This window comes from Porites lutea, chromosome 8 (assembly GCF_958299795.1).
Source record: "Porites lutea chromosome 8, jaPorLute2.1, whole genome shotgun sequence".
Classification (NCBI taxonomy): Eukaryota; Metazoa; Cnidaria; class Anthozoa; order Scleractinia; family Poritidae; genus Porites; species Porites lutea.
Genome location: NC_133208.1, coordinates 38,056 through 52,154, shown reverse-complemented (window position 1 = coordinate 52,154; position 14,099 = coordinate 38,056). Strand labels below are relative to the sequence as shown.

Below are 14,099 nucleotides of genomic sequence, written 5' to 3'. Positions count from 1 at the left end.
TTTGCTTGTCTGGGATTTCAATTTAAAGGCCACAAGAAGAGAAAAGACACAAAGGATGAAACTCAATTGTAGCCGGGTATTTGTACGATATATACAGCTATTTCGACAAAGGTTGTTCGCAAAACATGTGCACGCAACAATACCGAAAGGTAATATGGGATATGATCAATACTCTGTTCCTGACACTGTAGCTGTCGAACCTACTTTTGTTGCTTTCCTTTAGCACTCGCAAGCATAAGTCCGCGGCCTCTCGTGCCATTCTTTCAAATTTCTTCGAAGAACAGTGAACCCAAAAACAATCACAATACCTTTTGGGATTGTCGCGTGCACTTTTTCCGACAACCTTTCTCGTAATAGCTGTATATGACTCCAGTTGACTTGACCAGTCACCCATGGAAATGCGCATGGAAACTTGATCTAGCGACCAGCAGCCTTTGACTGTAATCTCAGGGACACTTGACATTATGTGAATCAATCTCCTGTTCATGGTAATATTGAAATGTTGTTTTAAATTTTATTACTTGTGAGTCCAATTATATTTTTCAGGTATTTTCCTCAAATGCTGTCCAGATTTAAGAGAACAGAAATTATTATTATGATCATAGCATATTTTTACCAAGAGATTGCTATCAAGTGATCCTTGTCACAGTATTATTGGACATTTTTTCTTTTCATCAGTGACAAATTGGTTTATAACATTAGAATTTACTGCATGAGTGTTAAAATGTATCTCGCGCATTCCGTATGGTATGGTCTGTTTTTCTACTTCTGACACACATCAAAGTGACTGTGACAAGAACAATAGAATCATCCTGACAAAGCACATGTTTATGACAAATTTGCTTCTGGTCAAGTCAAGTGTAGTCACAGCACAGATGAAAAGTAGCCTCTAAAAACAACACAATTCTAAGCAGAAAAATGGCTGTCAAAACAAACAATACAATCAACAGCGGATGAATTTAACCTTTAATCAATGGAGGTGTGGGATACTAGCCGATTTTGTTGAGTAACAAGGGAATTATGTCTCAAAATAAAATTACCCTTGTTTAGGTTTCATCCCTTAATAATTTATTGTCTCTTTTCTCTCTTCTTCTCTTTACCATGGAGAGTTAATAGTTAACAATATTGGAAACTTGACATGTAACTGTTGCATCCTATTTATGAAGCACCAGACAAACAAACATTTGATACCAGCAACAGCTGGCAATGTTTGCTGTCTCTGATTTCCTCGCATTCAAATCCCTTCCACAACAACTCAAAAAGAAACAAGAACACAGGTAAATACATCTTATTATTTTCCTAGCTAATACAGCGTAAATACGTCTAATTATTTTATTAGCTAATATCTCATATAAAACTACACAAAATAAATTGGATCCTGATTGATGATGGTTTTCTTAACTTAAAAAAATGTAGAGGTACTCACATTGGTAGTCTTCAAATAACCACAAACTTTTTGTCAGATGAACTGGCATGATATGCATGAATGCTATATACTGAGTGCTTGATTCAGCTTGGCCATCAAGACACAGGCATTTTTACAGAAGTCTTTGTTACTGTTTTTAAAAAAGTATTTAACTTCATTAGTTAAGTAGTTTTAATAGTCAGGTAGGTGATAAAAAGAAGTAGCTATTTAGTTTCACAACAATTTGAAATAAAAATCTGAAATAAAGAACAGATGAGAGGTGTGCTTGTTACAAGCTAAAACAGAAAAGAAAAGTCCTAAACTGTAAGAAATACTGTACTGTTACTGTTAGATAAAAAGGTGTTTAAGGATCCAAAACAATGAATTTTTTAAGCAAATCACAGAGTTATTAAAAACTCGCCCCTTGTAAGGGAATCTGGAATCCTTGGCCTTACAGTCCCGAAAATACAGCGCAAGGACTGAAATCCAGTACCTGGAATCAAGAATCCAGATCAGATACTCCAAACAACATGTACGATAGTTAAATACACAAAAAGGCTTGTTTTATCAATCCTGTATTGGGTGATTCCAGAAAATATCCATACCATACCACGGGCGGCATCTTGGAATTCCGAGGGAGAGGGGGGATTTCTTGGACTGGAATTCCGAAGACGTGGGGGGGTAACGCAGTTTGGAATTCCAAAGGCATGGGGGGGGGGGGTGTTTCAGCTCTGAATTCAGTGAATTTCCAGAGGAAAGACGGCGAAAGCTCCGCTTGAAATCGCTGACCTGTTAACATTCCCAGTTTGTAAATGAAGCACGAACCGACCAGGGAAGAAGTATGCGTTCATGCAGATGGGTTGCGCAGCAAGCTCCACATCGAAGAGGCCTTAAAGTTGATGAATTAGTCAACTGATTAATAAAAATATAACCAAGTCGGTGTTTCTCGCCGATTGTCGATCGACGGTGTGTTGTTGCGTGCTGAAAACTCGCACCAGTCTCTCGTTTCCAAATAGAACGCTTGACAGATTTTGTTTTTCGCGCCGATTTTCACGCCAACATGTAGGTAGTAAAATCCGACAGCGTGCCTTTTGATGCGCTGTTTAATTCAAAACTGTTTATGCGCAAATATGACGGTATTGAATGGAAAACAAAAAGTTCTATTAGGTGGTAAGCAGCTTAAAGATAATGCTTGGAAGGAATAGCTACGGTGTACTAACGTTAACAAACTTGAGTTGCTTGATCGTCTGACTAAAAATTGTGAACAGAATTCTTTTGCAGAGGGAAAAAGTGCAAGTTTCTCGTTCGTTTGAAGATTTAGGCAGACGAACAGGAATTCCAAAGGGTCTGAAACAAAAGTGGAAAACTCCGGAGGGGAGGGGGGGGTTAGCGATTTTGGAATTCGGAGGGCAAGGGGGGGATAAGCATTTTGGAATTTCCGAGGGCAGGGGGGGGGGGGTTAAAATACTCATGCCACCCGTGGTAGGATATGGATATTTTCTGGAATCACCCATTATGGACCACTGATATATAAACTGAAAGCGTTCATTACAAGAACTTTGCTGCACAGTTGTTGTTTAATACAATTCACTAGCTTAATAGCTCAACTTCAAATGAACGTTGGACCTGTTTATAGTAAAAAAAAAATAAGAAGAAGCAGAGAAGAAGCTATACAGCTATGTATATATATGTAGTTCCTTTCTAAAACTCACCAGTATCAACATGTTTCTACAAAAGGCCCATTTATCAAAATTAAAGGAAGGATAGCACTTACCTTTTCAGCCAGTCTTTGATTATTTTAAAAATGAAAATTTCATCGAAGAAAAGGCTATGATTACAAATCGATGTAGGGAAAAATAAAGTCTTGTTTTTGTCTTTTCAGCTTTTACACGTCATCTCTATCTTTGTTGTGATTGAACGAATGAAGAGAGTGTGGAAGCCGCGTTCAGAAATTCGCGCCAAAACCGCCAAAACACGGTTGCTAGGATCCAGTCTTTCTCGTCCGAGTGCGGCCATCTTGGTTTCTGAACGTTCGGATCGATCTAGATCGTCTTTGCGCATATTCTTTTTGTTTGACTGGTTAACTTAAAGAAAAATATGTGAGGGACAAGCATGAGATCCAAACTGAGGTCGGAGCAAAAGAGTTGAGTTCACAAGTGAAGTCAGTCTCCGTTTATGATATTTTTACCTGTTGTTATACAGAAGCAGAAGCTCAATGATATCCCGAATGGAAGAAAAAAAGTTCTTTAAGGTGAGTACTTACGGCTGTATTTTTGGTCATTTTAATTGCACAATACAATTTTTCTTGCTTTCTTTGATTTAAGCTTTAATGCATGAACGAATCTTGAGCAGATGCCGCTTTATTAATTCCATATCTGAAAGCTTTTCCCTTTTCCTGTACAAATTTAACACACATTTAAATCTAATAAATTCTCGTCATTCTTTACCAGTTCTTCAATTAGGGTGGACAGACTTGCTTGAAGATGCTGCTTATGATAGGGTCATCCAGTGAATGAACTTACTCTTACAGCGGGCTGGAGATTTAGCCACTTGAATTAGGGAAAACAGATAAACATATAAATTTGAACTTTTACAGTAAGCTTAAGTTTTGTTTTTCTCTGACTAAGATGCTTCCTCCTTTTAAGTTATTTGATTCTCTAAGTTGTTATTCTTGTGATCAAAAACTCTCCTTTCTTTTTTGACATGAATTTCATTTAGAAATGCACAACCTCACTTTGATAAATTGAATATGATGAAAAAAGTCCTTTCCTAATTTGGTTCTCGAAGAGTGAAAGTTATATTGAGTTTCACATATTCTATTTGCATTCAGTTTGGAGTCACTATTTTGCGAAGAATTATGTGGATCGAGCCCCCTTTATAGCTGCATAATGATTGTTTTTAAAACAATTATTATTCATTCAAAATTGTTTCCAAGTTAAAAACTTATGTAAGTTGCTGCCTCAATGTTCATAATACATGTATTTGCATGTTCTTTGGCAGTGGATGTTTAGTTTTGATAGCAGATATTCTTCAAATAGCAGTTGTCATCCTTGATTCCTATTTGCTTTAGGCAGTAGTTTACAGTAAAACCTCAGATAACTCGAATTCCCCAGTAACTCAAACTAAATTTCCCTTCCCTTAGCTTTCTAAATTTCAATGAAATTTACCCTGATAACTCAAATTCCTTACTAACTCAATCAGTTTTTCGTTTCCCTTCAGAGTTTGAGTTACTGGGGCTGTACAACTGAAGTTATTTTTTCTTCATAACACTTAAGACTGAATCTCCACCAAAGCAGTTGAACTACTGTGCTCCTGCTGTCCCTTTTCCTTGATTATCAGTACAATATGGGAAACTGTACTGATATTAGCATTATGTCTTCCTAAACTGGTCAATGGTAGCTGGTCATGGAGAATTATCTGGGAGATTTTAGCCAATCAGAAATAGACAAATACTAATTGAATGAACAATAAACAGATATATAATTAACAACATTTCACGGCTCCATTATTTTAACTAGCTCTAGGTTTGACCTTTTTTTTTTAACAGCTTGACCAAAACTATCCTTTCAATGACCAAAAATACGAACTAGTACATCATTTATCACCGAATATGATTGACCTCCCTTGCAAAAAGTATACTACTACTTGAAGCCAAATTTTCCCCTTGATCATTTGCTTTATTCAGTTTTGTTCTGGGCAAGAATCTGTCTGAAATCCATTTCCCCTCTCAGACTGACATGGTCATGGTGTCGCTTGTTATGATGGTAGAACAAGTATTAGCTAAACATATTCTATTTCCAAAAAAAGTGTCACACAAGTCAGTCCATCTCCCCATACTGGCCATTTAGTAAAAGATTATTGCAGTTATGTTCACAACTTCAAAGCAGGTTTCCTTTACAGCAAATGCTTATTTAGTTAAAAAGATGATTTTCAAATTATCACTTTCAGTTATTCATCACTGACAAGTTTATTTATTTATGAACAAACAAAAACACATCGCCGAGGGTCATGGGCTCACATCCAATGCTAGGCTGATTTTTATGACACAGCCTACTACATAATTATTTGATTGCACATGGCTGCTGATGTGATATATGATGTTGCATATTGTGCGAACAACCAAGAAAATTTTACAATATACCTTGTCAGTGACTCAGTTTTAGACCTGAATTGCTCTTCGCTATCACATCAAGCAACTCTGATCCTATGCTTCATTCCTGCTTAGCAACCAACCACAAGCATCCATAACTTGATGCTTGCAAGATAAGCATTTACCATTTTGTTAAATTCAGTGCTGGTTTCAACATGTGGTCACTTTTGCAATGTCATGGTGTTCATTTAATTATCCTCATAAATAATAAATGAGAAATATTTAATGTGCCTTTCTCATTTAGAACAATAATTATACTTGTTTAACATGATCCAGCATTAAACCAAATGGTGAGAACAGAGATAACTCGTCATGCTTTAACACAAACATCCTTGAGAACAAAGATGTAGACACAATGTCGAATGAAATTTAACAACATTTAGGTTTCTTTCAACACTTTCTCAACTAGGTTTCAACATTTAGGTCCAAAAATTCTCAAACTTAAACATCATTTTGTGGAAGTGGAAGAAATCACATATGTCATTAAGTTCCACTATTAGCATGCAGCAGATATATGGCCTGCATTGGTTTTCTGTAAAGTCCTTCTTAGCTGAAAAATTTTCTCATACGTTTTTTCACAGGATTTTTCAGAGGTGTTTTGTAGGATATTTTCTTAAACTTTGATCACAGGGTTTTTCACAGGCTTATTTTAGTCACAGGTTTTTTCACAGGCTCCTAAATTTTGAAATTTTCTCAAATTTTAGGCTGTGCAAAATTCACAGGGTTTTTCACAGAGTATTTTCTTGTCACAGGGTATTTCACATATTTTTCACAGCATTTTCAAAGGTTTTATCCATTGTACATTTATAACGGTCTTTACAGTAGGTGTTAATTTATTGTTTAGTTGCGCTGAGCTGGGGGCACTCATTCAATTCATAACAGCTAAGTCAGCTGGTTTAATATTTGACATGGTATTCCGACTGCATCAGGTGCCTTAGATTTGATATAACGCGTTACTACATGCAGTTAGCTGCAGCCTATAGCTGACAGACACTTCATTCTGTGTTTTATGTTGTCAATCAACCGTGTCAAGTCCATCCGTTGATAAGAGGTATTCGCACTGCCGAGGAAAAGGGGACGGAAATCTTGAACCCATGGATATGGCCTTCAATGCATTCGTTGCATCTGGTGCATTAACCTTTAAGGTAATTATGTTAGATTATTGCTAATTGTTATATTCATTCAACTCTGTGTGTAGGAATCGAAAAGGAAAAGTCCGTTGATCAAGGTCAGCTGCGGAAGTATTGAGCGTACCACAATATGAAATGGCCCTTTTTGACTGGGTGAAAATTATGCCTGGCCAGTCGTTGGTGTCCAATGCCAACCTGCATGTTAGAGGACAGTAACAAAATTAAATTATCAGATAATTCAGCTCTTTAGCTCAGTAAAAATCATGGATTATTGGTCACAAGTTTTATGGGGTTAATTTAAATAGGGTAAAAGAAAATTTAAAAACCTGATTGACTGACTCAGTGGGCCAATTTTTAAACCTCTTGCTATCAAAAAGAAGTTTCTTGTAACAGAGTGTGTAAGATCCAAGTGTAACATTTTTTCTATTATTCGTTCTTGCGTAATTTGTTTTTCCTTTGCGTACGCAAATTAGTTTATACTTCTTTTCGTCCTTTTGTTTAGTCTTTCTTTTTGCGTTAATTTAGGTGTTTATTCCTTTTCTGTCAGTTTTCGCGCCCTCGTTAGCGTTTCTTTGCTGTTTCATCTTCATTAGCGCCTTTCTAAGTTTCTATAGTTTTATTTTAGTTATAGTTTTATTTTTTCTAGCGTATTTTTCATATCGTAGTTTTGCAGTACAGTTTGTGCAGCTCATTTTTGGTCCGCGCTTAGCGCAGTTCTGTTTAGTTTCTTGCAAGTCTCTTCGCGTTATTCGCAGTCCGCTTTACAGCAGTTTTCTCTGGCCGAAACAATGTAAGTGTACTTCACAGTCCTCGTTTTGCAGTTTTGTTATTTCCTTACTCTAATTTACCTTAGTCGCAACTTGTAACTTTTTTGCTTTTTTATCGTTTTAGTTTCAACCCAAGCTGTTTGTATGCACACTCTTAGTACCAAGCACGTCGGCTACAATAAATCTTAATTCGAATTTGGTTTGTGGTGTTGTTATTAAAGGCCAAGAGACTTACACGCTTATTGCAGTTTCATCGTTGAAAATTGTTGGTGACATGTCGTTTCGTCATGAGCTTTAGCCGCAAGGAGCTTACAGATCCCGTCGCCCGGCGAGTTGGAACACGCGTGCGACAACCAAACCGTTCGCTGGATTTTGAAGCGTCTTACCTGGAAACACTTCGTTTAAAGAAAAATTCAAGGTCTGGTCACCTATCTACCGTAACCGCCATTTCCAATGAAATTTCTGGCTTGCTTACTGATGATCATAATCTTCAGGAGGTTAAAGAGAAGCTTCCTTACTTGGACAACGCTTTTGAAAGATTCAAAGAGGCCCATCGCGACTACGTGGGAGAAATTGTGGATGAGAACGCCCTTATTGAGGGTCAACGCTATCTTGAATACAAAGAGAGAAAGGTTCATGTGTTCCGTCAGGAGATCGTCGATTGGATAATTAATATTGAACACAAGCTATTAGCAGAATCGCTTCAAGTAGATTCGGCGGTGAATCCCGAGGATTCAATTAGTTGTGCTGGTACGCCAATTCCTTCAGTTGCTTCCAAGGTTTCAAAACATTCTAGTCGTGCAAGTTCACGTGGTGGCCGTGCTTCATCAGTTGCAGCCGCGAGAGCCAAAGAAGCCGCAAGAATTGCCGAGTTAAAAGCTGAAATTTCTATGCTCGAAAAGCGCCAAACACTCGAAGAGAAAAAGTTTCGTTTACAGCAGGAAGAATTACGCCTTAACCTCGAAGCCGAAATAGTCAAGACAACAGCTAAGGAGAGGGTCTACGCAGCAATGACCTCCCCTTCTCTATCGGAGGTGAAGCCTTTAAAATTGGAGACAGAGCTCCAGGATCAGGATCCCCCTCGTACCAGCCCCCGCGCGAAAAGGTCTTTTCCAGGCGAGGTGCACCACCCAGGCCAGGGCGTGTCCGTGGATTCTGTTCCTTACGGCCACTTTGATTATCAAGCGGGTACAGTCGGCGAGGATCTGAGAAAGGAAACGATTGGTTTGCAGCGGCAACAGACTGCTCTTCAGTTTCAGCAGAATAGAATAATGGAATTGCTAGCGCATAATCAGAATAGGAACAAACTTCCGCAGCCCCGTGTTCCTGTGTTTGACGGAAACCCTATTGAGTACCGCACCTTCGTTCGCGCCTTTGAAAATTTGGTTGAATCCAGAACATTTAGCAGTACTGATAGGCTCTATTACCTCGAGCAGTTCACCGCAGGGGACGTTAAGGAACTTGTAAGATCCTGTCATCATTTACCAGCGGAAGAAGGTTACGATGAGGCTCGTAGGCTTTTGAGAAGGAAGTATGGTGACGATTATCGCATAGCATCCGCTTACGAGATGAAGGCCCTCGACTGGCCGAGCATAAAGGCAGAAGATGGTGTGGCTTTGAATCGTTTTTCAGTCTTTCTCGCAAGTTGCAAGAACGCATTGGCAGGTAGCCAGTACATTTCTAAGTTTGATCAGCCAGGAAACATTCAAAAGTTGGTGCTCAAGATTCCTTACAGCATGAGAGAAAGATGGCGTCGCTTAGCTGATGACATCATGGACAGACAGTTAAGGCCAGTACAGTTTAGTGACTTCGTCGCCTTTGTTGATCGCGAAGCAAGAATACTAACCAACCCAGTCTTTGGCAAGATATCCGATACCGTAAGATCGGCGCCTGGTCAGCGGTCCTCTGGTGGCAAGACATCCAATCCCAAGAATCTCAGTCTTTTAGCACATGTAGGCGATAGTGAAAGTCCTACCAGTGAGACGGTTCCGCACGGTGTAAAGGAGCCAAGTCAACGCGCCGATGGAGAGCAGAGACCTCAGACTCGCAAGGTTCAGCGATCTGGAATCGATCAGGGTCCCTCACAAGGGAAAAATCGGTGTCTCTATTGTAGCAGAAACCACGCCCTTGAGGATTGTCAGTCATTGCGGTGGAAACCCTACCAAGAGAGAATTCAATTCCTGTTGTCCAAAAAGCTGTGCTTTGGATGTTTATCCACCGAACATGTCGCAAAGTTTTGCCCGCAGAGGAAAAATTGCAAGGTTCCGAACTGCAAAGGACGGCATCCTACTGTTTTACATACAAGCCCTCGTGAGAGACCAGCTGTCGATGTTGGAGTGGGTACGGAAGACGTAATCAGCACTCAAGTTTGTAGTCACATGGTAAAAACGAGCACCAGTGCCAACAGTGAGACCTCAGGAGAGGGTCGTAGGACAGGCATGGCCGTAATACCAGTTAGAGTAAGAGCTAAAGATAGTGATGAGAGCGTCGTCACCTACGCCTTTTTGGATAACGGTAGCAACTCCAGTTTCTGTACTGAATCACTCATGAAGCAGCTCGGGATTAATGGTCAGCAAGTTAAGATATCCCTGTCTACTCTTGAGAAGAAAAATAGCATCACCAACAGCTTCCTGGTTCGCGACCTTCTTGTATCCGATTTGGACGAGAACGAGTGGATTAGCCTCCCGACCCTTTATACCAGGCCGGAGATTCCTGTGTCCAGCAGCGACATTCCAACTCAGGACGACGTTGATCAGTGGCCCCACTTGCAAGGAGTTTTTCTGCCTCGTCTCGACGCTGAGGTTGGCCTTTTGATTGCTAGTGACGTTCCCAAGGCTCTCGATCCACTTGATATCAAACACAGTCAAGACGGTGGTCCTTATGCTTCAAGAACGCGAATCGGCTGGGCGGTAAATGGTCCCTTAGGCCGTCGTCACCATAGTTCACGGTCATCCGCTTTTGTTGCTAAAGTCGATCACGGGCTCCAACAGATGATAGAAGACTTCTACAATCGCGATTTTACTGATCCCACCGTTGATAGCAAGACAGAGATGTCTCAAGACGAACGTAGATTTATGCAAATCGCCGAACAGACGGTGGAGTTGAGAAATGGGCACTATCAAATCTCTTTACCTTTTAAGGATCGCCAAACGCCTGTACCCAGCAACAAGGATCAGGCCTGGCAGCGCGCCATTTGGTTGAAGAAAAGGCTGGAAAGAGATCCGAAGTTGTACCAAGATTATAAGGCCTTTATGGAAGACATTCTCTCCAAAGGATATGCACGCAAAGTGTCCCCTGATCAGAAGAGCCCAGCGAAGGGCACCGCCTGGTACATACCGCACCATGGTGTTTACCACCCTCGCAAGCCAGGAAAGATCCGCGTCGTGTTTGACTGTTCGGCCAAATTTATGGGAAAGTCTCTCAATGACATGCTGTACAAGGGCCCGGACCTAACCAGTTCTCTTGTAGGAGTCCTGTTGAGGTTTCGTGAAGAGAGAGTGGCTGTTATGGCGGACATAGAGTCCATGTTCCACCAAGTGAGAGTTCCCGATCCTGACAGTTCCTTTCTGCGTTTTCTTTGGTGGGAGGATGGCAACATGGCGCGCGAATTACAAGAATATCAGATGGTCGTTCACTTGTTTGGAGCCATTTCATCACCGGCTTGCGCAAATCTCGCACTCCGCAAGACAGCAGAAGATAATCGTCACAGCTTCCCTCCTGATGTCATTAACACAGTTAAAAGAAACTTTTATGTTGATGATTGTTTGAAGTCCCTCCCTGGCGAACAGAAAGCCATTGAGCATGTTGGCAGTTTATGCACTTTACTATCGCGTGGTGGTTTCAAGCTAACCAAATGGGTCAGCAATAGCCGTGATGTTCTGCAAGCTATCCCTGAGAAGGAGCGAGCAAAGGACATCAAGGACATGGACATAAGGAAGGAAGAGTTGCCTGTTCAGCGAGCCCTAGGAGTTCAATGGTGTGTAGAATCCGACTCGTTCCGCTTCAGAGTCAACATTAGCTCCCGTCCACCAACGCGTAGGGGTATCTTGTCTCTAGCGAGTGCTATTTTCGATCCGTTGGGATTCTTGGCACCGTTCGTTCTGACCGCGAAGGAAATCCTTCAAGATCTTTGTCGCATTAAGCTAGGATGGGATGACGAGATCCCGACTGAGTACGCTGCACGTTGGGAAAATTGGCTAGCAGATGTTCCAAAGCTCTCGGAGTTTGCTGTGAGTCGCTGTTTAAAGCCAGAGGATTTTGGTCCCGTTAAATCCAGTCAGCTACATCACTTCTCTGATGCCTCAGAAGCAGCTTATGGTTCAGTGACTTACCTTCGACTGGTTAGCCGTGAGGACCGAGTTCATTGTTCCTTCCTGTTCGGAAAATCACGCGTTGCTCCTTTGAAAGCTATTTCTGTCCCTCGTTTAGAGCTCTCGGCCGCAACCGTTTCTGTGCGACAAGACAAGATGCTCAAGGAAGAGCTGGAGACGCCTCCTAATTGCGAATCCGTGTTTTGGTCAGACAGCATGTCAGTGCTTCGTTATGTGAAGAATGAAAGTACGCGTTTCCACACGTTTGTTGCCAATCGGGTTGCCGTACTACGAGAGGGCTCAAGTCCAGATCAGTGGCGCTATGTGGAAGGTGTAGCGAATCCTGGAGATTGCGCTTCAAGAGCGTTGACTGCCAATGCATTGTTGAGCTGCCAAAGATGGTTACTGGGGCCGGAGTTTCTCTGGAAGTCAGAAGAAGATTGGCCTAGGAACCCCTTATCGCTTGGATGTCTTCAAGACGGAGACCCGGAAGTGAAGATGGTTTATAAGGTTTGTCACGCTTCTGTTTCCGAGTCGGAGCATCCTGTGGTTGAGTACTTTAAACGCGCGTCTTCCTGGCACCGATTGAAGAAGTCAGTTGCATGGTTTTTACGGTACCGTGGAAACTTGCAAAGGTTAAGTGAACGCGGAAAATCGAGAGAGCCGATCCATTCAACTCCCATCCTTTCTTTACCACCAATTACCGTTACAGAGTTGGAAATCGCGGAGCTAGAAATCCTCAGGAACGTCCAGCAGTTTAATTTTCCGGATGAGCTTGAGCTGTTAAGCAAGTCTGAAAACGTTACGCAAGTCAAGAAAAGCAGCAGCCTTCGAAGTCTGGATCCAATCTTAGTGAACGGCGTCTTACGTGTCGGTGGGAGGTTAAGTTTAGCGTCCACTGCATTTGAGGCCAAACATCAGATTATTTTGCCAAAGAAGGATCACGTGACCAACCTTGTAGTAGAATATTACCACCAGATCTCCGGTCACTCTGGAAGAGAGTACGTTATCAGTCTTGCGCGCGAGAAGTTTTGGATCGTAAACGCAAGTTCTGTTGTCAGGAAAGTTCTTTCGAAATGTTTCAGTTGCCGGCGGCGTCAAGGCCCGTTCTGTGAGCAGAAAATGGCTGACCTTCCCGTGGATCGTGTTACCCCAGGTCAGCCACCTTTTACATCTGTCGGCATTGATTGTTTTGGTCCTCTTCAGGTACGCCGTGGGCGAAGTCTTGTGAAAAGATATGGGGTCATTTTCACGTGTCTTTCTATCCGCGCGGTTCACATTGAAGTGGCGCACAGTTTGGAAACTGATTCTTTCCTGATGGCGCTCAGAAGGTTTATAGCAAGAAGGGGCCAGGTAAAGGAGATCAGATCCGATAATGGTACCAATTTCACCGGTGGAGAGAGGGAGCTCAGGGAATCCATCAACGCGTGGAATCACAACAAGATTCACGAAGCTCTACTTCAGAAGGGTATCAAGTGGAACTTCAACCCCCCCTATGGCTCCCATTATGGAGGTGTTTGGGAGCGCTGCATTCGAACAACGCGCAAGGTCCTTCGAGCTTTGCTTCAAACTCAAACTGTTGACGACGAAGGTTTAGTCACCCTCCTATGCGAAGTGGAAAGCATTATTAATGGTCGTCCAATCACCACAGTTTCAGGTGACCCCAATGATCCGGAGCCCCTTACACCAAACCATTTGCTTCTTTTACGCTCGGAGCCTCAGATGCCCCCTGGGTTATTCCAAAAGGAAGACTCCTTCTCTCGACGCAGATGGAGACAAGTGCAATATCTGGCAGATATCTTTTGGAAGAGATGGTCTAAGGAGTACTTGCCTCTGCTCCAAAGTAGGCAGAAATGGACGACGATTCGCAAGAACCTGGCCGTTGGGGATATTGTTCTAGTGAGCGCCGAAAATTCCCCTCGCAATTCATGGCCCCTTGGTAGAGTGGTAGAAGTCTTCGCCGACAAGAAAGGTTTGGTGCGCCGTACCAGGGTGAAAGTAAAAGGAGCAGTTTTGGAGAGGCCAATTGACAAGCTTTGCTTGCTGATAGAAGCTTGAACTTTCCCTTTGGAGTTATTTTCTGTGCAATTTTCTGAATTCAGGAGAAGAGAACATTAAGAACTCTTAGAAAGACACTTAGATCTTTAATTGTTTCATTTAAGTGCCTCGCGTGTGCTCCCCACTTATGGGGCCGGTATGTAAGATCCAAGTGTAACATTTTTTCTATTATTCGTTCTTGCGTAATTTGTTTTTCCTTTGCGTACGCAAATTAGTTTATACTTCTTTTCGTCCTTTTGTTTAGTCTTTCTTTTTGCGTTAATTTAGGTGTTTATTCCT

General features: G+C 41.7%; 1 protein-coding gene across 1 annotated transcript; it reads left to right on the top strand.

Annotated features, from left to right (window-relative positions):
- The first annotated feature begins 7,739 nt into the window (after window positions 1-7,739).
- On the top strand, window positions 7,740-13,820 carry LOC140946687 (uncharacterized). Its single transcript, XM_073395796.1, has one exon. It carries the CDS (start codon window positions 7,740-7,742, stop codon window positions 13,818-13,820), a length of 6,081 nt encoding a protein of 2,026 aa, XP_073251897.1.
- Window positions 13,821-14,099: the final 279 nt, after the last annotated feature.

Excerpts from the sequence above, each read along its gene's own strand:
- LOC140946687 (XM_073395796.1), top strand. The coding sequence starts at position 7,740 with ATGAGCTTTAGCCGCAAGGAGCTTACAGATCCCGTCGCCCGGCGAGTT.